Genomic DNA, 27,977 nt, shown 5'->3' with positions numbered 1-27,977 from the left:
ATCGAACACGTACTTGAGAAATTCCTGCTTGAGGTGGAGAATTTACTGCAAAAAGGTTCACATGCCTGTGACTCGGGAAAGAGTTTCTAAAAAAGCTTATTAGCTTACTACTCGATCCCTAGCTTTTGTAAAAATGTATTGTAATCACATGCTATTTGTTAAATAAAATATTGTTTAAACTTTATCATGCTTTTAGCAGAATGTCTTCCAGTTTTAGCTGTCGAAATTAATTATTGTTGTATGCATTTCCAGAAAAACCAACTGCAGCAAATGGTCATATTGGTCGCTTACAACCTACGCTAAATGGGATAGATCGTGGAAACAATTCTGCAACCAGTACCCCCACCCACTCTCGTAACAACAGTAGTACCAGTCTAAATATGAGCATGAACAGTAGTATAAGTTTGGAAAGCAGTCAAAAATCAGTCGGTGATGTGTTCAATGGATTTGTGATAGCTGTACATAGAAAAATGGTAAATTGAATGGTTTTGTAAGCTCACCTGTCACAAAGTGACAAGGTGAGCTTTTGTGATCGCGCGGCGTCCGTCGTCCGTGCGTGCGTCCGTAAACTTTTGCTTGTGACCACTCTAGAGGTCACATTTTTCATGGGATCTTTATGAAAATTGGTCAGAATGTTCACCTTGATGATATCTAGGTCAAGTTCGAAACTGGGTCACGTGCCATCAAAAACTAGGTCAGTAGGTCTAAAAATAGAAAAACCTTGTGACCTCTCTAGAGGCCATATATTTCACAAGATCTTCATGAAAATTGGTCAGAATGTTCACCTTGATGATATCTAGGTCAAGTTCGAAACTGGGTCACGTGGGGTCAAAAACTAGGTCAGTAGGTCTAAAAATAGAAAAACCTTGTGACCTCTCTAGAGGCAATATTTTTCATGAGATCTTCATGAATATTGGTCAGAATGTTCACCTTGATGATATCTAGGTCAGGTTTGAAACTGGGTCACGTGGGGTCAAAAACTAGGTCAGTAGGTCTAAAAATAGAAAAACCTTGTGACCTCTCTAGAGGCCATATTTTTCATGAGATCTTCATGAATATTGGTCAGAATGTTCACCTTGATGATATTTAGGTCAAGTTTGAAACTGGGTCACGTGGGGTCAAAAACTAGGTCATAAGGTCTAAAAATAGAAAAACCTTGTGACCTCTCTAGAGGCCATATTTCTCAATGGATCTTCATGAAAATTGGTCAGAATGTTTTTAGCTCACCTGTCACAAAGTGACAAGGTGAGCTTTTGTGATCGCGCGGTGTCCGTCGTCCGTCGTCCGTCCGTGCGTCCGTGCGTCCGTGCGTCCGTAAACTTTTGCTTGTGACCACTCTAGAGGTCACATTTTTCATGGGATCTTTATGAAAGTTGGTCAGAATGTTCATCTTGATGATATCTAGGTCAAGTTCGAAACTGGGTCACGTGCCATCAAAAACTAGGTCAGTAGGTCTAAAAATAGAAAAACCTTGTGACCTCTCTAGAGGCCATATTTTTCATTAGATCTTCATGAATATTGGTCAGAATGTTTACCTTGATGATGTCTAGGTCAAGTTCGAAACTGGGTCACGTAGGGTCAAAAACTAGGTCATTAGGTCTAAAAATAGAAAAACCTTGTGACCTCTCTAGAGGCCATATTTTTCATTAGATCTTCATGAATATTGGTCAGAATGTTTACCTTGATGATGTCTAGGTCAAGTTCGAAACTGGGTCACGTAGGGTCAAAAACTAGGTCATTAGGTCTAAAAATAGAAAAACCTTGTGACCTCTCTAGAGGCCATATTTCTCAATGGATCTTCATGAAAATTGGTCAGAATGTTCACATTGATGATATCTAGGTCAAGTTCGAAACTGGGTCACGTGGGTTCAAAAACTAGGTCAGTAGGTCTAAAAATAGAAAAACCTTGTGACCTCTCTAGAGGCCATATTTTTCATTAGATCTTCATGAATATTGGTCAGAATGTTTACCTTGATGATGTCTAGGTCAAGTTCGAAACTGGGTCACGTAGGGTCAAAAACTAGGTCATTAGGTCTAAAAATAGAAAAACCTTGTGACCTCTCTAGAGGCCATATTTCTCAATGGATCTTCATGAAAATTGGTCAGAATGTTCACCTTGATGATATCTAGGTCAAGTTCGAAACTGGGTCACGTGCGGTCAAAAACTAGGTCAGTAGGTCTAAAAATAGGAAAACCTTGTGACCTCTCTAGAGGCGATATTTTTCAATGGATCTTCATGAAAATTGGTCAGAGTGTTAACCTTGAAGATATCTAGGTCAAGTTCGAAACTGGGTCACGTGGGGTTAAAAACTAGGTCAGTAGATCTAAAAATAGAAAAACCTTGTGACCTCTCTAGAGGCCATATTTTTCAAGAGATCTTCATGATTATTGGTCAGAATGTTCACCTTGATGATATCTAAGTCAAGTTCGAAACTGGGTCACGTGGGGTTAAAAACTAGGTCAGTAGGTCTAAAAATAGAAAAAACCTTGTGACCTCTCTAGAGGCCATATTTCTCAACAGGTCTTCATGAAAATTGGTGAGAATGTTCAGCTTGATGATATCTAGGTCAGGTTTGTAACTGGATCATGTGTGGTCAAAAACTAGGTCAGTAGGTCGAAAAATAGAAAAACCTTGTGACCTCTCTAGAGGCCATATTTTTCAATAGAAAAACCTTGTGACCTCTCTAGAGGCCATATTTTTCAATGGATCTTCATGAAAATTGGTCAGAATTTTTTATCTTGATGATATCTAGGTCACATGTGCTCAAAAACTAGGTCACTATGTCAAATAATAGAAATAATGACGTCATATTCAGTTCAACACTGGGTCATGTGGGGATAGGTGAGCGATTCAGGACCATCATGGTCCTCTTGTTATCTTGATGATATCTAGGTCAAGTTCGAAACTGGGTCACGTGGGGGTAAAAACTAGGTCAGTAGATCTAAAAATAGAAAAACCTTGTGACCTCTCTAGAGGCCATATTTTTTATGAGATTTTCATGAATATTGGTCAGAATGTTCACCTTGATGATATCTAGGTCAAGTTCCATACTGGGTCATGTGGCATCAAAAACTAGGTCAGTAGGTCTAAAAATAGAAAAACCTTGTGACCTCTCTAGAGGCCATATTTCTCAATGGATCTTCATGAAAATTGGTCTGAATGTTCACCTTGATGATATCTAGGTCAAATTCGAAACTGGGTCACGTGCCATCAAAAACTAGGTCAGTAGGTCTAAAAATAGAAAAACCTTGTGACCTCTCTAGAGGCCATATATTTCACAAGATCTTCATGAAAATTGGTCAGAATGTTTACCTTGATGATATCTAGATCAAGTTCGAAACTGGGTCACGTGGGGTTAAAAACTAGGTCAGTAGATCTAAAAATAGAAAAACCTTGTGACCTCTCTAGAGGCCATATTTTTCATGAGATCTTCATGAATATTGGTCAGAAGGTTCATCTTGATGATATCTATGTCAGGTTTGAATTTGGGTCACGTGGGGTCAAAAACTAGGTCAGTAGGTCTAAAAATAGAAAAACCTTGTGACCTCTCTAGAGGCCATATTTCTCTATGGATCTTCATGAAAATTGGTGAGACTGTTCAGCTTGATGATATCTAGGTCAGGTTCGTAACTGGGTCATGTGCCGTCAAAAACTAGGTCAGTAGGTCGAAAAATAGAAAAACCTTGTGACCTCTCTAGAGGCCATATTTTTCACGAGATCTTCATGAAAATTGGTGAGAATGTTCACCTTGATGATATCTAGGTCAAGTTTAAAAGTGGGTCACGTGCCTTCAAAAACTAGGTCATTAGGTCAAATAATAGAAAAACCTTGTGAGCTCCCTAGAGGCCATATTTTTCACAAGATCTTCATGAAAATTGGTCAGAATTTTTTATCTTGATGATATCTATGTCACATGTGCTGAAAAACTAGGTCACTTTGTCAAATAATAGAAATGACGTCATACTCAGTTCAACACTGGGTCATGTGGGGATAGGTGAGCGATTCAGGACCATCATGGTCCTCTTGTCTTCTTTATTTTCTTGCAGTATAGACCTTCACCAATGTGGGTTCGAGCCTCACTCGGGGCATTGAATTCATTGAGGAAGCCATCCAGCTGGCTTACGGAAGGTTGGTGGTTCTACCCAGGTGCCTGCTCATGATGAAATAATGCACAGAGGGGCACCAAGTCTTCCTCCACCATCAAAGCTGGAAAGTCACCATATGACCTATAATTGTGCCGGTGCGATGTTAAATCAGCAAAATAAATAGATAAATTCAAGAGTTCTTACAGTAATTTGCTATGCGAGTCTAGTGTAGTAATTTCCTTAAAGTGGTTCAGTTTATTTTCATTTGACTGTTTAAAGTAATGCCAATTTCCTTCATGGGTGAGAGAAAATTTGTACCAGTGTCGGTCTGTCTCGGGTTCCAGCTCTAGGTCGCTCAGTTAGCATGCTGTTTTTATTTCAGAGTGCTTTTCATGCCTGCCAGCTTTCGTAAATAAAAGTGGGAAATTTCTCAAGGGACTGTTAATGCGCAGTAAAACCCTAAATAAAGTATCACTCATCCAATTTAATGCCTTCAAAATATGTTTACCCTGATGCAAATAATGATTAAAAAGATAAATGACTGATTCGAAGTGGTGTATATTAAATATTATACACAAGGTAAATTTACAAGAAAGTAAAAAGACAATATTTGAACATGAGAATGTTTCCTGCAGATTTCTAAATGGAGAACTTGAGAGCAGAAAAAAAAGGAAAAAAGATGACATGAATTACAAAGGAAAGCTTTGAGATTGAAATAATTATGTCTCATAAATTCTGCAGGTGGTTTCAGGAACATTGATTTAATATTGTAACTATTTCTTAAGTTTTTCATTGGTTTTCAGACATTAATGGACCTTTATTTCTTGTCATCACAAAAGACCCGTCCCAGTTTGTTTGGCACGCCCATTATTTTACCATGTGATGAGAAGTCATCCAATCAGGACCTGTATGAGTTTATATGGAAGCAGGTAGCCAGAATAGTCAGTCCACTGCCACCATCGGAGGCCAAACTGTCCAACCATGCACTTGACTGGTAAATATATTTTATGCATTAATATTTTTTTAAATAAGCCATTGTTTTACAAACAACCAGAAAAGGATGAAGAATTTTATGTGAAAATTGCTTCAGACAAGGAACCAACTGTCCTGCCTTTAACACTCCCAAGAAGGGTTGGCAATATTCAGAGATAGATAGAATTGCTATTGTGTTAATAGATTGAAGATTCTAACTTATAATAGTATACATTAACACTACTTCACAAAAAGTAATCAGTTTGGATGATTGTTAAATATTCTGTAGAGAAGAAATAATGTGCCAGGAAACAGTGACTACAATGAATGTCATTTCCACTTGTGTTTTTGGACATTTTCAGGTAGTTGAGCATGCTGTTATTCAGATAGCTCTTGTTTCATGAAACTTGGTATTTGAATTGATGGCAATATGTCTTTTAGTTTGTTGCTATGGCAATAATGTGAGGTTGCTATGGCAACAATCCTGTCATAACTTTAAAAGTGCAAGAGATTTTTTTCTGAACATGTTATATAGATAGAAGATGATATGGAGAACATGAATGATGTTTTGTATTCTCCATTTATATGTCCATCTGTCTGTCTCTCCATCAGTCTTCAATGGTGGATTCTGCTATAATCTTAGAAACGTACAAGATATTTATCACGAAACCTGTTTTGTAGAATTGTGTTATTTGGAGAGCATGCAGGTCCTTCAGTCTTGTTTCAGTATAAAAGATGTGGTTCCTGTGGCACACTTATGACAAAAGATCGTTCTGGCTTTTATTGTTGGACGAAAATGTTGTTTGATTACTATTTCAGTGATGACAGCCTTTGTTACGAGTATCCATTCACGCTGAAAGTAGTTCAGAAAGATGGCTTCACATGTGCCTGGTGTCCATGGTATAGGTAAGAATACAGGTTTTTTTTCTATCATTTGTGAATTTAATGGAGTTGGGTAGAGCGTCTGACTTCAAGTCCAACAGTTTGTAGGTGATATTTTGGTGAGAGGGGATATGAAGTTATTCAGATAAGAAGGATGACTGTATACAAATTCAGCAACCAGTCAGCAAGTAAGACTTTGCATAAATAGTAAGAACTTTCTCAACATTATGTTTAGAAATAATTGTGTTTGACCTTAATTTGATAACTAGGTTATTAGGTCAAATCATAGAAAAACCCTGTTAACACTTAAAGGGGCCACATTTTCTACCTGATTTTTGTGAAGCATGGTCAAGGTTTGTCTCTATCAAAATCTAGGTCAAGATAGAAATTGGATAATTTGGGATAAAAAAAATAGGTCAAATAATATAAAAGATTGTTAACATTCTATAGAGACTACATCTCATACAGAAGTTACATGAAACCAAGTCATAATGTTGTCATACTGTGAAATCATTAATATTCGTGGGGGACTACTTTTGTTGGATTTTGTGGTTCAGTCAATCCAGGAAATTTAATCCAAACAAACAAGTAAAATTCCCATTCATTTTGTGTTCAAAAGTTGAAATCCACGAATTCATATCCCCACGAAATTACCGTCTTTACCAAAACCACGATATTTCATGCCCACGAAATTAAATGATTTCACAGTATATAATCAAAGCCAACTTTGAAAACTCATTTTAGGTCAGAAACTAGGTCAAATCATAGAAAAATTCATAATTTAGAGAACAAAGTTTTTGCTTTTTTCCATGAATATTTGTCTTTATGATATCTAGGTCAAGTTCAAAACTGGGTCATTTTGAATATAAAACTAGGTCACTGAGCTAGAACATTGTAAATCTTTGTTGATTCGCCAGTAGTTGCATTTTCTACAGGATCTGGATGAAACTTGATGTGAATGTTTGTCTTTATTATTTCTATCTGGGTTCAAAGCTACATCTTCAGGTTAAATCATGGAAAAACATTATCATTTAAAGACTTGATTTTCTACCAGATATACATGAAATCTGATCAGAATGTTTGTTTTTATTAAATCAATGGCAGTTTTGAAACTAGGTCACTTAGGCATAAAATCTAGGTCACTTGGTGTAATCATAGAAAAAACATTTTAAATGCACTAGAAAGCAGTTTTGTCTGGATCTTCATGAAACTTCTCTTGTCTGTAAAGTCCTATACTTAACACAGTTGTTATCTTTCATGATACAAAGTGTCATGACGTGTATTTAAGGTTGAAATGTCTCAGATGTCAGGTGAGTGACTTGGGGCTTGGCTCTCTTGTTACAGTTCTTTCAATTGATTAACTTTTCTGTTTTAGGTTTTGCCGAGGCTGCAGTATAGAATGTAACACGGAAAAATTCAATTTTGGTAGTTCATTTATTGCTGTTGACTGGGAACCAACTGCTTTACATCTTAGGTACCAGACTACATGTGAACGGGTAAGGAAGTGGTTTTCTTTTGCCCCCAAAGGCAGGCATATAGAAATTGCCTGTATATTGGTTAATGTTTTTGATAGTTTGTCCATCTGTCTGTTCCTCCAAAACATTTCTTGTTTTTGCTCCAACCTTTAGTTGATTGAAATATTCCAGTGTCAATACTTCCAAGGTCACTAATAAATGCAAGAATTGATCACCTTTTATGGGGATCAGTCTTTCCATTTCTAATTACATAGTCTTGTGATCTTCCAATTTGACCAAGTCTTTAGAGTGGTTCAGCCAGAGGGTTTAAGACATGCAGACTTTATACATAAAGCCATAATTATAAAATTGATTGTGGTAATGCAACCCAAAGTTTTTTTATGTAGGTAGGGATTTTTTTTTTGCATATTATCATAAAGGGGAAAAAATGTTCATCTGACTGGCCAGAAAAAAAAAGTTGGGTCGAAGTGATTTTCATAGGTAGGTCGTGTTAGCGCAAACAAATATGTTTTAATGATAGCCTAACTATTGTATTCACCACACTTGAAAAAAGGTCAAATTCACTACCAAGAGACATGCATATTTAAGCATATATCAGTAATGTAATGAATGTACTACAGGCGTAGAGATTACTTGTAGAAATAGTCTCCGGAATACTTATACAATACTAGCTATTGTTGGCAGTTTATTTGTAACAGAAATTGAGATAACTGAACCCGTTTCGAGTGCTTTATGACAGATATTTTTTTCATTTTCAGTTTTTTGAAGAGAATCCTAGTGTGGCTGAGAGTAGAAAGAAGCAGACGGAACCTATTGACCTTGACACTTGTTTACAGGCATTCACGAAGGAGGAGGAGCTAGGAGAAGATGAACTGTATTACTGTTCTAAATGCAAAAAACATTGCCTTGCCTCCAAAAAGCTAGATATATGGAGACTTCCACCTGTTCTAGTAAGTCGTATGTCACTGAGCAAAGATATTTGTAATGACCTCAGACTTTTATATTTGTTTTAGTTTATACTAATTTGTTTTAGCTCGATTGTGATGAAAGCTTCAAGCTTATTGTAACCACTCTCGAGTCCGCTTTCTGGAAAAACCAGTACTGGTGTTGTGTAAGTCATGGTCGTGACCACAGTGGTGCTCAACCCAAGAACCCTGGATTGAGCGGCCGACACCTCATTTTCAAGTGTTACAGAAATCATTTCTTTATTGAAATCACTTTTGATCAATCCAAAGTTTGTCTTAGCTAAAAACCTAATTTTGTTCTTAAATTATTTTATATCGAGTTAAATTGAAGTGTTTGGTTGGAATTCATATGTAGTACAGTGAAGTATTTGATTCAATTTCAGATTGTAAATTTAAAGAGATTCCAGTTTTTAAATGGCAGATGGGTGAAGTCGCACAAAATTGTCAATTTTCCGTTAGTCGATTTTGACCCATCGTGTTATTTAGCTCCGCGTAAACATTCCATATGCAGCTGTGGTAGCCAAGGCAACAAACAATCAGAAATTAGTCCACATGGTGATGGTCTGCAGGTGCCAAATACAGAAAATGTTGTCTCATGTGTCTGTGATAAAAATGATCCAGGTTTGTCATTTAAATGTTTGTTTTATCTAGTTAAAGGGTACTCAAAATAGGTGTCCGAGTGAGATTTTTAAATGTACTGTAAAATCATGAGTAGTCAATGAGGACTAATTTTTATACGCCCAAAGGGACGTATTATGTTATGACGCCAGTATCCGTCTGTTAGCACTTTCTTGTCCGCTCTTGAACCCCTTGAAGGATTCCAAAGACACTTGACACAAATGTTTGCCATATCGTGTTTTGAATGTTTCGCTTTAAGGTCAAGGTCACACTTTGGGGTCAAAGGTCATATGACTTTGCTTCATGTCCCCTTTGTAACTCTTGAACTGTTTGAAGGATTTTAAAGAAACTTGGCACATATTCACCACATCGAGAAGACTTGCAGTGTGCATGTTTTGGATAGCTCGCTTCAAGGCCAAGGTCACTTAGGAGTCAAAGGTCATACCGTAGGGCGTATATTGCTTGAATTACTTGCCCCATACAGATGTAGATTTGAGCCTTGCATGGGGTGTTGAATTCTTCATGTGAGGAAGCCATCCAGCTGGCTTATGGAAGGTCAGTGGTTCTACCAAGGTGCCTGCTCGCGATGGAATAATGCACAGAGGGGCACCTGGGTTCTTTCTCCACCATCAAAGCTGGAAAATCGCCATATGACCTTTACTAGTGTGTGTGTGATGTTAAACTCAACAACGACTGAAGGTTTTGTGTCTATTTATCATTTGACAAATATCAGCAATACAGAAATATTTTGAGATACAAAGTTACAGAAGTTGAATTTGTGGCAGGAAGAAATAAACCTTTTTGAGTTCGGAAAATCGCCATATGACCTTTACTAGTGTGTGTGTGATGTTAAACTCAACAACAACTGAAGGTTTTGTGTCTATTTATCATTTGACAAATATCAGCAATATAGAAATATTTTGAGATACAAAGTTACCGAGGTTGAATTTGTGGCAGGAAGAAATAAACCTTTTTGAGTTGTTTACGACAATGTTTTGCATTTAAGTTGTTTACAACAATGTTTTGCATTTAAGTTGTTATGATGACGTTTTACATTTAAGTTGTTTACGATGATGTTTTGCACTTAAGACTCATACTTCTACAGTAAAAGTCAAGGTCACATAGTACTTCAGCACAAAAATTTACCGCCACTAGACTAATATTCATTATTGAAATATTACGGATTTGACTATATACAGGATGGCCAACCAATGTGACATTTTGATAAGGTACATGCAGGGGGACTTGTTACTAGATGGATTTTAATAAAATAAAAAGTATTGAAGACAAAAAAACTAGTGCTTTCCTTGGCAGACCATGTCTGCCACTCTTAATCAATATGGTCTTCAAACACTTTGCCCAAGTTCCATTATGTACACATTAGGTCCATGAGAAAACATTTGGACAAGTGTTTGAGAAAAGTATCAAGAATTTCTGGAAGATGCTTTGTGGCGAGGAAAGAACCCATTTTCCTGTCTTTGACGCCGTTTATATTATTAAAATTTGTCTAGCAATAAAGAAGTTATAAGCAAAAACGTTAACTGAATCATGTGTATGATATCAAAAAGTCACGTGGGTCGACCACCTGATATAGTTAATGCAATTATATTTAAGTAAAATCTTAAACCTAAGAAACTGTTTTCTTCTCTCTATTTTGGTACAATATCAACATGTATATTAACGTTTCTGTCATCCAGAGTCAGTATCCCCGTCCAGGCGAAAAGATGAAGATGAGATTGAGGAGGTAAAACATTCTGAGAAATGTTCCGATAATGGTTACCATAGCAACACAGACACTTCCAGTTGTCATAGCAACAACAATGCTACATGCAAAAGCAAAGATTGCTCAAAGTCGGTGTATGATCTATGTGCAATGTCGGTAAGTTATAGATGTTACTGAATCCCTTCCATGAATTTGTTGTTGTTGTTTTATAGTTTCTTTTCATTGCGAAAAAAATAACCGCCTCGGTAGCCTTGTGGTAGAGCGCCCGCTTCGAGTGCGGAAGGTCGTGGCTTCGATCCCTGACCGCCTCATACCAAAGACATAAAAAATGGTACTAGTAGCTTCCTCGCTTGGCGCTCAGCATTAAGAGGATAGTGCTAGGACTGGTCAGCCCGGTGTCAGTATAATGTGACTGGGTGGGGTATCCTGTCATGTGTCTACGGCATGATATTCCAGTGAAGCAGCACTATAAAGTTGGGCATTATGCTCACTGCTACAAGTAAACACAGTCGTTTAAATGACTGAAAAATTGTTGAAAAAGACGTTAAACCCGAACACACACACACACACACACACACACACACACACACACACATTACGAAAAACTGAGACTGAGAATTCCTAGTTGTGCATGTATTTGTTCCTTGGGTATAAAATAAAATTGTAAATTTACAGGTACATGTTGAACATCTTCTAAATTCTGCTTTTCAAATCTGTGGTCATTTTGTTATAGAAAATCACTCAATTTATTTATCAGACTATTTTTAGCAGACATCTTTTTGCTCTGTATAGAAATTTCCTACATAGATACTTAAAGTTATATGTATATATATGTAAACTTGAGCATATTGAAATCTGAACTTCCTGATAGGATTTATTTACTACAATATTTGTATAAAACTTCCGTCACATTATTGAATCTATAATTTTAGTCAAAGAAAACTACGCAAAAAGCATTCTCCTATCTACTTTAATTTAAAACACTCACACTGCTTTTGTTAAGAATATGCAGCACAGATCAGACATGCATCTTAATCTGTGAACAAAAGCTGCATAAACTGTACTATTTCTATGATCTCTGGGTAGTATCTAGGAATTTATAGTTAATTAGAATGTTTAATCATTTAATATAGTATTTTTGATTATCTCCCTTTTATAATTTTTTGGATAACAATTTACAGTACATATTAAAGTCAGTTGAATTTTCTTCAGTGTTTGGCCTGTTGTTCTTCATTACTCCTTTTTAGAACATTTTTATCTTTAAAAACAGAAAACAAGAAGCTTTGTGGGACTTTTTTCTTAAACTTCATAATTCCCTTTTGAACAGTGATGCAATTTGTTCCTGGTATAATATTATTGATATTTAACTGTTAAATATTGTGACAGTGGTGGTATTTTCTATGTTACAGTGTCACACGGGTATTCTAGGAGGTGGGCATTATGTAGCATTTGCCAAGAATCCAAACATGAAGTGGTACTGTTATAATGACAGTAGCTGCAAGGTAGGCACATTTTCACTTTATTTCTTATATAATATTTTTCTCCTTTGAACACTTCCATAATTCATGTATTTCCATTCCTGTGGAAAAAAATCTGTCTCTTAAAAAAAAAAGTTCAGATCTGCAATCTAGATGTTAGTGCAAAGAGATCAGATCTGCAATCTAGATGTTAGAGGAAAAAGTTCAGATCTGCAATCTAGATGTTAGTGGAAAAAGTTCAGATCTGCAATCTACATGTTAGTGGAAAAAGTTCAGATCTGCAATCTAGAAATTAGTGGAAAAAGTTCAGATCTGCAATCTAGATGTTAGTGGAAAAAGTTCAGATCTGCAATCTAGATGTTGGTTGTTCTCAGCATAAAGATATACACTTCACTATTTAGATGTTTTTGCCTGATTTGAGTAAATTTCAGTCAGCTTACTGATATATCAGTTTCAGTGCAGGGATTGTTTTCCTTTGTAAACTGACTGATTCTGTCCCAAGCTGAAAAATTTGGGGGGTTTTCCCTCCCAAAATGAAAGGCAAAACTTCTCAGATTCAGTAATGCAAAATTTTATGGCTCAAAAGGATTGAAATTTACAATGTAAAAAGCCTGATAAAAATAGTTGTGGTGGTAAATTCATAGTTGAGAGAGATATTTTAAGAAATAAAGCACATTCCTATGACCATCTTTTAAGTTCTTTAAGCTTTAGCCTGCTGGCGGCAAGTGTTTCTGCCTTTGCGACCAGTGCAGACCAAGCTGATAATGATCTGCATTGTTCGCTCTTCAGTCAGTAAATTTTCAGTGAACTCCCCTTGGAAAAATAAATGGTACTGCCCAAATTGAATGATGGACCAGTCCATTTTAGAAATTTAGCAGGCAAAGCGTTAAAATGATGTATCATTTAATATCAATGTTTTTGTCTGATAGATACAGAAAAATCTAAGAAAAAACTTGCTACAAAAAAAAAAGGTGAATCAATCAGAAGATAGCAGCTGAATGCAAGATTTAAAAAAAAAAAAAAAAAAAAAAAAAATTCTGTACTTTTAGGAAGTTCAAGAGAGCCAGCTGGACACAAATGCTGCGTATATTTTATTCTACCAACGGGGAGATCTTGACGTTTCTTCCTTTATGCCGGAAATTACCAACAAGGATCCTGACACTCAAGAAATTGACGATGAATTTGAGTCAGACTTCAAACGTCTTTGTGTTATCCAATAGCACAAATAATTATTTAAGTTTTGAACAATGTTTTAAAGGGGCATGCAGATGTGCATTACTGTACCAAAATTTTTAAACTGATAGCAAGTCACCATTATGACCTAAATTGTGTCGGTGGGATGTTAAACTCAACAATAAATAAAGAAATAAAACAAAATTAACGCATCTTTAAAAAAATAGAATAAAAAAATCCTTTTCTTTAAGTTGATATTTTATGAATACTTTAAAACCATTTATTTTCAAAGGCACAAAATTTTAATGTTTTGGTCAAAATGCATTTTTCATAGTGATATGAATATGTGGATTTCAAATTTTGAACATAAAACAAACGAGAAGTTTACTTGTCCATTGGGATGAAATGTCTTTGGTTGATTGATCCATGAAATCAGTGAAAATTATTATTCCTTATGAATATAAATGATTTAACTTTAATGTACAAAACACGGATAAATTGCTTTAATTTTACATCAGATTTTTATTACATGACCAGTTTATTTACATTTTTTAACAGACTACAAGTCTTAAAAGTCTTTCAATTACTGGGTACTGTCTACAGCGTCCTTGCAGAATCATCATGTTTTAAGCCATGTTCACAATTGCAAATTAATAAACGTGTTTCCTAAATGTAAATCAAAAAAGTTTATAAGTATATTTGGAGTAATGCCCCTTTAAACAGCTGCATCTATGTGATAGTTTTATTCTAGTGACAAATACTGTGAAATCATTTTTATTCGCGTAGGACGAATTTTCGCGTATTTCGTGCTAGGACCGATGCGCGAATTAAAGACCGTGCAATTATTAATTTTTATTTTTTTTTCATTTCTAAAATTTAAAATGTGCGAATTTAAGCCGCGCAAAACAGTCCTTTTTCACATTTGCACGAAATTTCATGCCAGCGAATTTAAATGATTTCACAGTATCACAGTGAGGAAACAAAATGAGACATCTGAGATGAATGTTGGATTTGATTTAATCATTTGGAAAGAAGTTACAACATTTTATCAGCATTGTTTGATTTTCCATTCTAATACTTTTAAGATTTTCTTTTATATAATCTAAGAAGGATTTTACCGTGTATTGTCTTGTCGATGAAATACGTTTTGAAAAATGACCTGCTTTTGGCTATTCCGCCTAAAAAGGATTCCAGATTAGTATCCCTTGTTGGTGTAATTCGAATGTGTTAGAATGGAAATAGATTTTAGTTTTGCATGCTTTGTTGGCAAATAAAACACAGTTTTTAGTTCAGATGCGTAGTAATCTAATCATGAAGGCTGAAATCCCAATTAGAGTGAGATAATGTAGTGTCACTGTTGTCATATTTTGAAGCTGGCTTTTTTGTGGTGGCTAATTTTGAAAATTTGTTTAAAAAATGTTGGATGCCTAGCAAAAGAATTTTTACATATAAGAATCATTTAAGCTTAAATGCAGAGACTTTTCAAGCTATTTTAGCATAGCAGTGCCGCAGTGCTTGAATTCTAGTATCAGAAACTCGGTGATCCTTTCATATTCTGCAGTACTTGAAAAATAGAATGATATGGTGCTTACGTTTAACATGTAGGGTGCCACTCTATCACAGGGGTAATGCCCTTCCACATTTGTCCGAGTGCAGCACTTGACAGAATACTGTAAAAGCAGACATTTTTGTGAGGGTTTAATTTTCGTTATATTCACAAGGCCCTACATCTCTCAAAAATTAATCCTCATGACCATTAGTATAATTCAAATTCAAGTAGGAATTTATTTTTACAATTTTGCAAATATTAAATCTCGCGAACACACTCAAAATTTCAAATTCGCAAAATCTTGACCCAGTGAAAATAAGTGCTTTTACAGTATCCTTGGGAACACCCAGAAACAATTACTGTCTGATGTCATGTAGAATAAAACGTATAACTTTGACTTAACATATCGGAGAATATTTATGGAAAGATGTGAGTTAATTTAATCAAAAAGCTGTCATACGTAACAGTCATGCACCGGATTTTATCACATATTTCATTGCGCACCTGATGTGTTGAAATTCACAATTAAAAATTTGATCAAAATTCAGATGTGCAAGTTAATTATCAATTTGTGAAACATAAATTTGCAATTCAAAACCATTATATTTATACATAGCAATCCATTACATCAAGGGCAATTTTTAGCAGACACCAATTAGACAATTTTTAGCAGACGCCAATTAGACAGTTTTTAGCAGATGACAATAAGACAGTTTTTAGCAGTTGCCAATTAGACAATTTTTAGCAGACGACAATTAGACAATTTTTAGCATATACCTATTAGACAGATTTTAGCAGATGCCTATTAGACATCTTTTAGCAGAGGTTTATAGGTATAAATTGCTAAAACATAAGTTTGCAGTTCTAAGTCAATACTTTTATGTGTAGCAATCCATTACATTAAGGGTTTTGATTTTTAGCAGTCGCTAGTTTGTATAAATTGCTTTTTCTGAATGCCTCAATGCCTCAGTTATGTTGCAAATAAAACTGTATTATCTGTTATTTACTGACTATTTTGCAGTTTCGTTGAAAAACGTTTCATCACTTTTCTTCAGAAAACTTGTATAATATCCATGTATTTCAAAAGTAGTGTTTCGTTCAATCATCTTCAAAAATATGAGAAGCGATAACCAATAGGAAAGGTGTTAAATGATCATTTGAAAATATCCATGATTTTTGTTTTTCTCATTTTTTTTGCTGCAAAAAGCAGGTAATATAGAAATTAGTAATTATTTTTCATTTGTATTTTGGAGCGTGACCAAAATGGCTATGGGAGTTTTAAAGAACCATGCCTGTACTTCATGTCTTCTGTGTAAGTACTGATATGGATAACCAATTAAAAATTCACTAAGTAATCCTGCATAAATACTCCGGTTGTCGTTTTTCTTGATCTTTGTTTCGAAAACTGTGTAAAAAAAGAAACTCAATAAATTAAGTTTTTTTGCATCCGCTGAAAAGTGTTTAAATTTGACAGTCAAGATTTAACCCTTGTCATGCTGGACACAACTGATTATGCCTTTGTGACCAGTGTAGATCATGATCAGACTGCACATCCTTGCAGTCTAATCAAGATCTGCACTGTTCGCCATTCAGTCAGTATTATTTTGGTAAGCACCCCTTTTAACAGTTAATGGTACTGTCCATAGTAAAAGGTAGACCAGTTCATTATAGAAATTTAGCAGGGTAAGGGTTAAGTAAATTGTCATTACTGCACAAGTATTGTAACATTCCTACATCAGATAAAGTATGTGTAAGGTATAATAAAAATCTTAAAAACATTTTGTTGCATGAAAAAGGTAGAGGAGTTTGAAAAAGAAAACAAAAAACAATGCTAAAGGTTCATGTGTACTGCTTACAGGTTTTTACCAAACTTTATTTGTATTGTATAGGTTTTTATGTTTTGGTCAAATCTGCTGAAGAGTTAAGAATAGAAAAGCTGTAAGAAATGGGTTAGATCTAAATGGAACAAAATCCATGTGTAAAACTTAGAAGTAAAAAGAGAGAAAAATAGCAGTTACCAATCTGTCTTGATTTCTGATTACATTATGCTGTTGAAAAAAATATGGCATGAGTGCCAGTTTATGTAAAAGTAATATTAAAAGTTCTCTAGAGGACTGAAATGATTTATTTTCAAATTAAATAGCTATTGAACTATTTCGATTTTTTGTCAAGGTCATAGTCTAAATGGTTATTGAACTATTTTTCGTTTCTGTCAAGATCACAGTCTAAATGGCTATTAACTTGTTTAGTATTTTGTCAAGATTGTAGTTAAATTGGTTGTTGAACTATTTCAATTTTGTCAAGATCATAGTCTAAATGGCTATATAACTGCTCCATTTTTGTCAAGATTGTAGTCAAAATGGCAGTTGAAGTAATTCCTTTTTGTCAGGATTGAAATCAAAATGGTTATTGAACTATTTCGTTTTTGTCAATAACATACTCTGTGTTGAACTATTTTGTTTTTGCCAATGACATACTCTATACAGCTATTGAACTATTTTGTTTTGTCAATAACATACTCTCTGTGGAACTGTTTTGTTTTTGCCAATGACATACTCTAAATAGCTATTAAACTATTTCTTTTTTGTCAAGACCATACTTCAAATGGCTATTGAACTATTTCTTTTTGTCAAGAACATACTCTAAATGGCTACCTAGTTATTTTGTTTTAGTCAAGAACATAAAAATACTCTAAATGGTTATTGAACTATTTAGTTTTTTGTCAAGAACATGTTCCAAAAGGCTATAGAACTATTTTGATTTTGTCAAGATTGTTCTCTAAATGTCATAATAATCTAACCTTAAGGATTATAATTAAAACTTCATACATACTTTCACATTGTCAACAGTTTTAGTTATGTATGTTTAACCTTTAGCCTGCTGGTGGCATGGGATTATGCAGGCTGATCTTGGTTTGCACAGTTCACTATTTAGTCAGTAAATATTTCAGTGAACAACCCTTCAAATAATAAGTTGTGCTGCCCAAATTGAATGATGGAACAGTCCATTTCAGAAATATAGCAGGGTAAAGGTTAAAGAAGCTATTATCTATGTAGCATATATCAAAACAATCTGTCTGTTCATCCATCAACCAGTCCATGTCTTTCATCTATTTTAAAAGCAGAAATTTTTTAGGGTTTAAATTTTGCTGTAATCGCGAGGCCCTACATCTCGTGAAAACTGATAATTCAAATTCAACTAAATGCCATTTTTACAATTTCGCGAATATTAAACCTTGCAAATGTACTCAAAATTTCAAATTCGCGAAATTTTGAAACAGCAAAAATATATGCTTTTACAGTATTCACTTGATATAACCAGAAGTTGCTGGAGTAAGTTTGAGGGTGGTTAAATGTCCTTTAGTGAAGAGAAAATATAGAACAAAAGGTTAAGTCACAAATAAAAAGCCAAATTTGTCATTTGACTTTGAAATAACTGAACCTAAGTAAAAAACAACAGAAAGCTTAAGGCACAGTTTCCACTTGATTGATTGTTACTGAACTATATTGTTAATGTGTGTCTTTGAAGTTGAATAACTGGCGTATTAATACTTTGTACTAGTGATGTACTGATATGTCACATCATTGAAAAATAGTGCATAAATGATTTATATGGTTTTACTTTTAACCATTGTTTTCATCACTGACAAATTTTGACATATTAACAATGCCCTAAAAATAAAATATAATCTGGTGCCAAACAAATCCATAACTCCACTGACAGAATTTCAGTTTTGAAGTGCATTTGTGAAGAGAGTTTTAAATAGACAACTTAGAAGGATTGGCATGGGTGCAGTGTTCGTATCAGCAAGAAACCAAAAATATGATTCATTTCCAAAAATCCAGCAAGTTTGCATTCTTGGAACGATTATTGTAATAATGATATATCTGATTAAAAGACAGCCTGATTTAGTGGTGTTCAGACTAAAGTAATGATTAGCCAATTGTCATGCTGTATGTCTGCTAATTAATCAAACTGATTCCCAAACTAATGCATTCTACCTATAGCTGTCTGGTTTAGTTAAACAATACAGATTACAGACATTGGAAAAGAGATTAAAACTTCCGTTTAGATTACATTTAAACCTGCATTAAGCAGTCTACTGTGGAATGGACTGAAATGGCCTTCTAACTCTTGTGGTCACTGAGTAAAGGTTAAATTTATATTTAATTATCATTATTTCATTGAAAAGGGTGACTGTTTAAGACAGGTGGCTGAGTAATATTTTGCTGAGTAATAAAGGTGATGACAACTACAACAGGCTTTACGTATCTTTTAATTGGGGCTTTATTGCTCGCTGGATTTTTTATGTGTAAAACATATTCATGTTGATGTCCTAATTAATGTGTACCATTATAACATACAAATGTAATTTGTTTATTTATATATTATATATGAGATTTTATATCGTTTGTTTGAATTGTAAATCTGTTATTTTTCTGTTTCTAGATCATCGTTTTAGACATATTAATGTTTTTATCGTTCCAAGTTTCTATAAAGTAAAACAAAAACAACATGTAAACAAATATGAGTTGCTGTTTTCTTTCTAAAAAATATCAGCCTAACTTTTTAACCTTTAGCCTGCTTGTGGCAAGTGGTTTTGCCTTTGCGTCCATGCTGGCTGATCATGGTATGCACTGTTCGCCATTCAGTCAGTAAATTTTCGGTGAACACCCCTTTGAATAAGAAGTGGTTTCTGGATTGGACGTCTGCTGTATCTTGCGCTATCCTCCCGCTGAAAACTTGGAGTAGCCCGTATGATTTACTGGTAGTGACTATATGTAAACTTAAACACAAATAAACCTTAATCACATGAAGGGACTTTGGGAGCATATCCTCCCCCCACCCCCACGAGTGAGCCGCTTTGACATTTTAGTCCCCCCTCCCTCTGCAAGTGACTTGAGGATTTAAGCAGGATTTCCACATTTAACCCGACAATAAACCTGATGCGCTGTTGTGCAATATAAAATCTACTGAATTGTCTCGGTGCTTTAATTTTCTCAGATTCCTAAATTTTTCAGTTTTTACTTTTCCAATTCTTTTTAGCTCGACTATTCGAAGAATAAGTAGAGCTATCCTACTCACCACGGCGTCGGCGTCACACCTTGGTTAAGTTTTTCGTACCAGTCCACATTTTGGCAAAGTCTTTTGAGATAAAGCTTTGAAACTTTCAACTCTTGTTTACCATCACCATGGCCAGTTATAGGCAAGAGTACATAACTCTATAAAGGATTTTGGCTGAATTATGGCCCCTTTTGACTTAGAAATCATGGTTAAGTTTTTCGTACCAGTTCGTATTTTAACAAAGTCTTTTGAGATAAAGCTTTGAAACTTTCAACACTTGTTTACCATCACCATGTCCAGTTATAGGCAAGAGCACATAACTCCATCAAGGATTTTGGCTGAATTATGGCCCCTTTTGACTTAGAAATCATGGTTAAGTTTTTCGTACCAGTTCGTATTTTAACAAAGTCTTTTGAGATAAAGCTTTGAAACTTTCAACACTTGTTTACCATCACCATGTCCAGTTATAGGCAAGAGCACATAACTCCATCAAGGATTTTGGCTGAATTATGGCCCTTTTTGACTTAGAAATCTGGGTTAATATTCGTACCAGTTCATATTTTGAAAAGTCTTTTGAGATAAAGCTTTGAAACTTTCAACACTTGTTTACCATCACCATATCCAGTTATAGGCAAGAGTACATAACTCCATCAGGGATTTTGGCTGAATTATGGCCCCTTTTGACTTAGAAATCTTGGTTAAGTTTTCTGTACCAGTTCATATTTTTTGAAAAGTGCTTGACATATGGCTTTGAAACTTTTATCACTTGTTTAGTATTATAGTCTCTATCTGTACGAAAGAGTACATAACTGTCATCTATTTTGGCTGAATTATGGCCCTTTTTGGACTTTGAAATTGGTTCTGTTTTCATACAAGTCCATGTTTTGTCAAAACTATTTGACATATGGCTTTTAAACTTTGAACACTTGTTTATCATTATGATTTCCATCTGTAGGCAAAAGTACATAACTATTTTGACTGAATTATGGCCCTTTTTGGACTTTGAAATTGGTTCATACATTGCCATTTAGTGCAAGACTTATCGAAATCAAAGAAATACAGGAACATTGTTTGTCTAATCTATTTATTTCTTTTGTCTGAATATCTATGGAAATATTTTGACCCCATTCTTCAATCAATTCTTCGAATAGTCGAGCGCGCTGTCATCAGACGGCTCTTGTTTGATATTTTGTCCATTCATCTGCTTAGTGAGTTACAGACAATGTTAACTTAACCGAATATAGAAAACTAATCAATTTTCTGTGAGGAACTGATTAAACGAACTTTAGTACCAGTATATTTGTTGAGTCCCTCTGCAATTACTTTGATAAATGCATCTTCGGATGTCGTCTGCCTTTTTAACGAGACCAAAAGAACCAATGATACCGGTATATGTGTTAAAATGAAATCACCGTTTCGAACCGAAGTTTCCATTTCTGCAGAAAAAATAGTTAACAGGCTTTACACAGTTTATAATTATATAGTTTCATTTAATATGCAGTTATAGCAAAAGGTGCTTGCCACTTGTGAGATTCAGATACTTGAAGATTATAAATGCTTAGTCTTTAAAACTGGTCAGTGTTTGATTTAATTGAACGATTAACGACAATATACATAAGCTTCAATAGAATCACATTAGGCCTTTTCTTCATCATCTTGGGAATGCCATCAACACCGCTGGAATTGGGAAAATACTCTCAGAAATTGTCTTATTTGGGAAAATTAGAAAATTACCAAAATCTATATAAAGATTTTTTTTTTTTTTTTTTTTTTTGAGGGGGGGGGATATTAATGAACTGTAACAGTCAAAATATACATACAAATTAGCAAAACTATCTTAAAACAGCAAAAACCCTAAAGATAACAATCACTTGGGAATTTTAAATTCAAAATCGGGATAAAGCATACTTTTCTGCTTTGGGATTACATCCTTTTACCGGAGGTAGATTTATAGGAGGAAAAAGTCCTGTTGACATTTCGCAATTTCGTTGGCTCCTCGAACAAGAAACTGTTGGTAAGGATGGGAAACAGTTGTACATCGATATTCAGCGAAGTAAAGATGTTGAACGCGTATGATATAAGAATGTTCCGTGAACAATGATGTTGATAATATGATAAGGAATATTCAAGCAAGAGAATACTCCTAAATTTAGTAAAAAAAAAAAAAAAAAAAAAAAAAAAAAGGAACCTATGCTGTTTTATGCCTAACTGACTGCCCTGGCAAACATTGAAACTTTGTAAGTAATATACTATTTTCAAAAGTTTGTCTGTACTTCAAAGTACTGTGAATAAATAATTCTTTCGGGTTGGATTTTTATCAGCTTTCGTCAGTCTGAAGGAAGGCAAGAACTTCTGCAAAAATCTCGCCTGACGACAAATATTGCAACGCGCTGTTTACTAGTATACCGTCTTAAACGAGGTCAGGGACCTAAAAAACGCCATCAAGGTTGCTTGAGAGATACTAAGCAGTTCTGTTAGCTATATGGAAAAAAATGACATGAGATGCCAAATAATCTATTAGAGACTCTTTTATACAATGTTCCAAAATTAGCACCTAATGAAAACATCATTAACGGTCAAGAATATATTGAGCCAGGGACTTTTTCCAGTGTCATTGACATGTACTGGAAAATGATTGTGTCCAGTAATAACTCACTGAATGCTGTTAACACAATAATACGTTTGTTTGTTTTGATAAGCTGGAGATAAACAAGACCAGAATCACAAGAAAGACAGTGCAGTTACGAAAAATGACTCGTTGTTATCATTTTGGCAATATATTTCGCTAAGTACCTTAACAACACAGTCAGTATTATTTGCAACTTTTTTCGCGGCTGTTTTATGGAGATCTCAAGAGGTGGGGCGTGGCTACTTAATTTGCATAGTGGTAGGATATTACCTTTTTTCTGACACCGTGTCTAATAACGATAATATTGATCCATTAACTCCAGGTGATATAATTCACAAGGGCAAAAGAAATTGGTAAATATGGCCACAAAATCATCCTACATAATTCACATTTTTTTGTATATGCAAAAGCGAATGTTTACTATGGAGAATTAACCAACTTCTGTCTTTGTCATACTGTCAAAGCCTTATTAAGCCCCACTTCACAGGTTAATATGAATGTTTCTGAATGCAAAGTGGGGATTAAACCTTATTTTTATTTCTTCTGTCACATATTGTGTTATAGTAAACAATCGAAGTGTTTTATGTTTGCTTATATCTTTCATAAATTACTTAATATATGGTATGAGTTCACATTTAACGTGTATTTCGACCATATGAATTATTTACTGTGTCAATGCATTTATTCAGGGTAAATGCGTTCTGACACATTTTCATTTTTTTTTTTTTTTTGAAATTCCATTTCAATATAAAAATCACAAATCCAGTATAAAAAAGTATACATTGTATATCCGTATGATAAACTTTGATATACTTTCGCTATGCAAAACGTGCTTTAGTGTTCTCCAGTTTCAGGAATGTAAAGCATTTCTCCTGATTGTGTAGGATCATGGAGTTGGAATTTCCGCTAGGGGGCGTGAGGGTTATTACATATTTCATTGTCATCAACCGAGTCTGTTATTCTTTTGCTTGGTTACTTTCTATGATTTCATGGGATCTTCATGTCGGTTTTTATTGAGATATGGAAAGTATCACAATTATATTCTTCTCGGCTTTTCTTGAACAATACAATGCTTTCAGCTTCCAAGTGTGCACTATTCATAAACAGACAATCAAGCGTATCCGGTTACTGGTTTCAGTGACGGAGAATTTTTAGAAATTAACAGAAAAAACAACAACAAATCATTGCCAAACGACAACCACGTATAAAATGTTCTTGAAGGTACAAACTACTTAATTTTTTTATATACTCAATACCTAGCCGCTAAGATTAATTGTATTAAAATGTTCAAACTAGGTTCGAAATGAATCTGAAGATAACTTTTGAAATGATACATGGTAGAAAACGTAGACTCTGATTTGACCTAGTCTGTTCATGAGACGAATGCAAGATGTAACACCTCTAATGCTTTCCTTGCACCGATTAAAGCAGAGTTCTATTATTTAAAAACATCGACTGGACTCTATGATCTAAAACAACATCAATGAGCCGACTTCTAAGGCTGCCACGAACGTGCATCAATATGGAGACTTTAAGGATCTTGTAATCATGCCTGCCTGTGTAAGACAGGTTTTCCCTACCAGAGGAAGAGCATAGAATGAGGGTGTTAACTGAGAAATTCAGATGCAGAATTTCCTGTCGATTACGTTCAAATTAGGCCTACGTTCAAAAATAGATTGCGACGACAAACAGATCTGGGTATTTTCCCGATGTAATGTATACTTTATGATGCCATTACATGACTAGCACTATAGTGACGTCACTCAAATGCACGCTATTTTAGACAGCACCCAACAACGACAATGCCAACTCTCTAAGAAATTTGCGCAAAAACAACGCAGACATACTGTACATAATACACGTCACATCACGTATTTCCAAATAATTTAAATGTATGCGTGCGTGTTACTCTCTGTATACGTTTCTGCCTATTGGCGATCTGGGTTAAATTTTTAAAATTCAGGTTAATGACCTTGCATCTCTTCTGCAGACATTAAAAATTAGCCATCCGGGGTTAACGGCCTGAAAATCATGTTGGCAATATAACAGCTTGGCCACTAATACTAGCCATTTGGATATTGGTCAGTCAGCCGTTACTAGTAATTGGGATTACCTTTGCTTAAAACGTATATAAAGTGGTCAGTGAAGGAATGAAAACTTCAGAAACATTTTGTCAGGCGGTGTAGAAGTTACTTCAATAACTTGAACATGCTAATAAGTATTTGAGAGTGAAAAAAATTGTGACATAATAAATTTGAGAAAAAAAATCTATAAGATATCGTATACAGCTGAGACGAAATCATTTCAGAGCCAATGAGCTAAGACTGAATGAGGACAATAAAATAGTTTTGTGTGAAACAATCCTAGTTTAACAAGTTACAGCAACAATGCAATACAGAGCAAGCAATAAGTGGACATTTTCACTGGCATTGAAAATGGACGAAACAAGCGCGAAGAGCAAAACAACTGCTCAAAACCAGAAGTTGGAAATAAACAAGACCAAAGTTATAGAGGTGGCAGCGCGGTTACGAAAAATAAGTGACGAGCTAAATGAAGAATGGGCAAAGAATACATTACCTGATTTAAGTGCGCGGACTTTATTGGGGGACTTGATTTCGGTTCTAAGAGCTTGATTTGTTTTGACAATGTGAGGACATTAGAATAATCTAAATAATGATTATCATTTTGCTTTTCAACAAATGGAAATTTTAGCTTTATGCCTGATGTTCTTATCCGGTACAATCAATGCCAACAGCTTTGGTTCAAAAGTGTGATATGTTAGAGGAATGTAATGTCGTTTTGATATCGTTTGTGGACATTTCTTTTTAAATTAAAGAGGTAGACACTGAGACGGAAAGGATGCCTTCACAACATTTATGTCCTATATACTAGTATACTGTTAGATTGTTTATTTATAAGCATTTCTGTGAATGAATATTGTTACACTCAGACAATATTTTTAATATTTTTTGCTCTTGTACTCAATATTTTGTGCAAATTAGCATTCCCTTTTTGTATTCAATGTACATGAAATGATTTAATTTTCATACATCACACAGGGACACATAGTCTCTCTTTGTTATCTCTATTCAATTAAATGTTTGATCTCATATTTATTGCCGATATGTTTGTAATGGTTGGTGCTTTATACAAAACAGTGTTCATGCAAATAAGAATGTGCAATAAAGCTAAACTATAAAAATGTGTTATTATTCCCTGTCTTTTCAATGTTGAAGTTTGTGGCCTCTCCTAACACTCTGTTCTATAACTCTTTCTACTGGACTTTCAAGGCCATTTGATATACATACACCTTGTCGTTTCTGACAGAACATTCCCACCCAACAGTCAAAATGGTGGAAAGGTATTTTGCAACAACTGTTTGCATTGTTTGCACCTCGCCTTAACATGCATATGAGAGGCTTCCGTGGCCGAGTGGTTAAGATCGCTGACTTTGCATCACTTGCCCCCCCCCCCCCCCCCCCCCCATGTGGGTTCGAGCCTCACTCGAGGCGTTGAATTCTTCATGTGAGGAAGCTATCCAGGTCGATGGTTCTACCCAGGTGCCCACTCGTGATAAAATAATGCACGGAGGGGCACCTGGGGTCTTCCTCCACCATCAAAGCATCAAATTAAATAAAGTGCAAATACCTCGACAAACATGTATTGCAAATGCCCTTAAATGCACTTTGATTCAAGATAAGGGTTCATGTGAAAAGAAAGCGCCGTGAAATTTGTCTTTGAAATAAACGTCATTTACTTGCCTATGAGGAACGACGTTGTGATCTGTCTCTACAAGACGTAAGGTATATGATTTATTTTGAACTTGTATTCATTATAATTTCGACTAAGGTGGCGATTACTTTTGAAATAAATGCATAATGTACAACAATGTTGCGAGGGAGCTGTACATATATATTATTAAATTCCTTATCATAATTGATGAGAAAACAGCAAAATAGAAAGTACTTTTCTAGTAAAGAATGAGTGTCCAGTAAAAAAGCTATAAGAATGGACATTGAAACTTTTTCCAAACAAGTAAACAACTTAAATTGCCAAGTGTCCATAAGAAATTTAGCATCTAAGCAACCAAGAAAACCTTAATTCAGGGAAGTCCTGTTCCAAGAATCTTGTTCTGTTCCCTGTTCTTGTGTCAGTAAGATATACTGTTGGCAAAATATTATTTCTATTAGTAAATGTATCATTTAAGTTCAACAACCATACTAAACTATATTTGGGCATCGCATCCTGATACTCTGTGGTTCTAATAATGCTGATATTTTCAATTACGTACATGAAAATTAATTTACATAAAAATTCTGTGGTGCCTCGATTAAGATCATATATAGCGGTATACAATCAATCTCGCATGATTCAGCAAACAATTGTTTTTTCTAGCTTTTCGGTCAAGTCCTTAAATGTTCTTATTTTTCATTTTTAAATCATTTCGTTCGTTTAAATAATTTAAGTCAATTTTTGATCAATTTATCGCGAACTTTTAAACATAGCTTTATCACATTAAGTCTCGTTACTGTTATTTACTGTGAGTTTGTATCTGAAAGACCGCCTCGATAGCCTAGTGGTAGAGCGTCCGCTTCTAGTGCGGGAGATCGTGGGTTCGATCCCAGATCGCGTCATACCAAAGACGTGAAAAATGGTACCAGCAGCTCCCTTACTTGGCGTTCAGCATTAAAAGGGAAACTGGCCTCTCTTCACTCATACCCTCACGGCCAAGGATTCCACCAAGAATGAGGTGTCGAGAGTTTTTAATATAAGTTGAAGAACTTGCTTCACAATCGACCTAAAATAAATTTGTATAAACTAAAATATTTTAAAGAATTTGCTGTCCAGCATGTGCTTTTAAACATTGTATAATTCTGTTATTATCAATCGATTTGATGAACGTTTGTGAATGAAGTATGGGTCTTTAACCCCTTATTAAAATTTCCTCTTTCAAAAATTACATTATTCACAATCTATAATCTCTCAGTGAAGTGTTTTATTTTTACTTTTTCTTTTATCAGATACATTTTGGGTGCACTTAGAGTGTTTATTCTACTAAAAGAAAATCCGCTGATTGTGTTATTTATTTTTACTGTGCTTATGTCTTGCATTGTCGAATTATGATATTTATTTTTCAGCTCAAAGTTTAATCGAACTGATATAACAAAAAGTTCATTTGTATCAGAAATTAAGAAGTGATATATCTCAAGTTGTGATTTGGTCGTTGAATAAGATAATTGTTTGAAGTTCAGATACGAAGGCGCACAGCTGTGTGTTATAAAATACGCATCAGAACGATAAATAATAATTTTTTTTTCAAAAGGAACTCGCTGCCTCAGATATATTATTTCGATTTCAGCATG

At 34.8% G+C, this 27,977-nt stretch overlaps 1 protein-coding gene across 1 annotated transcript in view; it reads left to right on the top strand.

Annotated features, from left to right (window-relative positions):
• LOC123535111 (ubiquitin carboxyl-terminal hydrolase 32-like) overlaps positions 1–19,447 on the top strand; it is a 110,539-nt gene extending 91,092 nt beyond the window's left edge. The window contains exons 23-31 of the mRNA XM_053518970.1: positions 253–473; positions 4,890–5,080; positions 5,878–5,964; positions 7,316–7,436; positions 8,174–8,365; positions 8,764–9,001; positions 10,696–10,877; positions 12,131–12,223; positions 13,249–19,447. Coding sequence (XP_053374945.1) covers positions 253–473; positions 4,890–5,080; positions 5,878–5,964; positions 7,316–7,436; positions 8,174–8,365; positions 8,764–9,001; positions 10,696–10,877; positions 12,131–12,223; positions 13,249–13,419 — 1,496 coding nt within the window. The 3' untranslated portion in view covers positions 13,420–19,447. The remainder of the gene's footprint in view (positions 1–252; positions 474–4,889; positions 5,081–5,877; positions 5,965–7,315; positions 7,437–8,173; positions 8,366–8,763; positions 9,002–10,695; positions 10,878–12,130; positions 12,224–13,248) is intronic.
• The last annotated feature ends 8,530 nt before the right edge of the window (positions 19,448–27,977 follow it).

This window comes from Mercenaria mercenaria, chromosome 12, assembly GCF_021730395.1.
Source record: "Mercenaria mercenaria strain notata chromosome 12, MADL_Memer_1, whole genome shotgun sequence".
Taxonomy (NCBI): Eukaryota; Metazoa; Mollusca; class Bivalvia; order Venerida; family Veneridae; genus Mercenaria; species Mercenaria mercenaria.
This window is presented reverse-complemented; position numbering and strand designations above follow the sequence as displayed.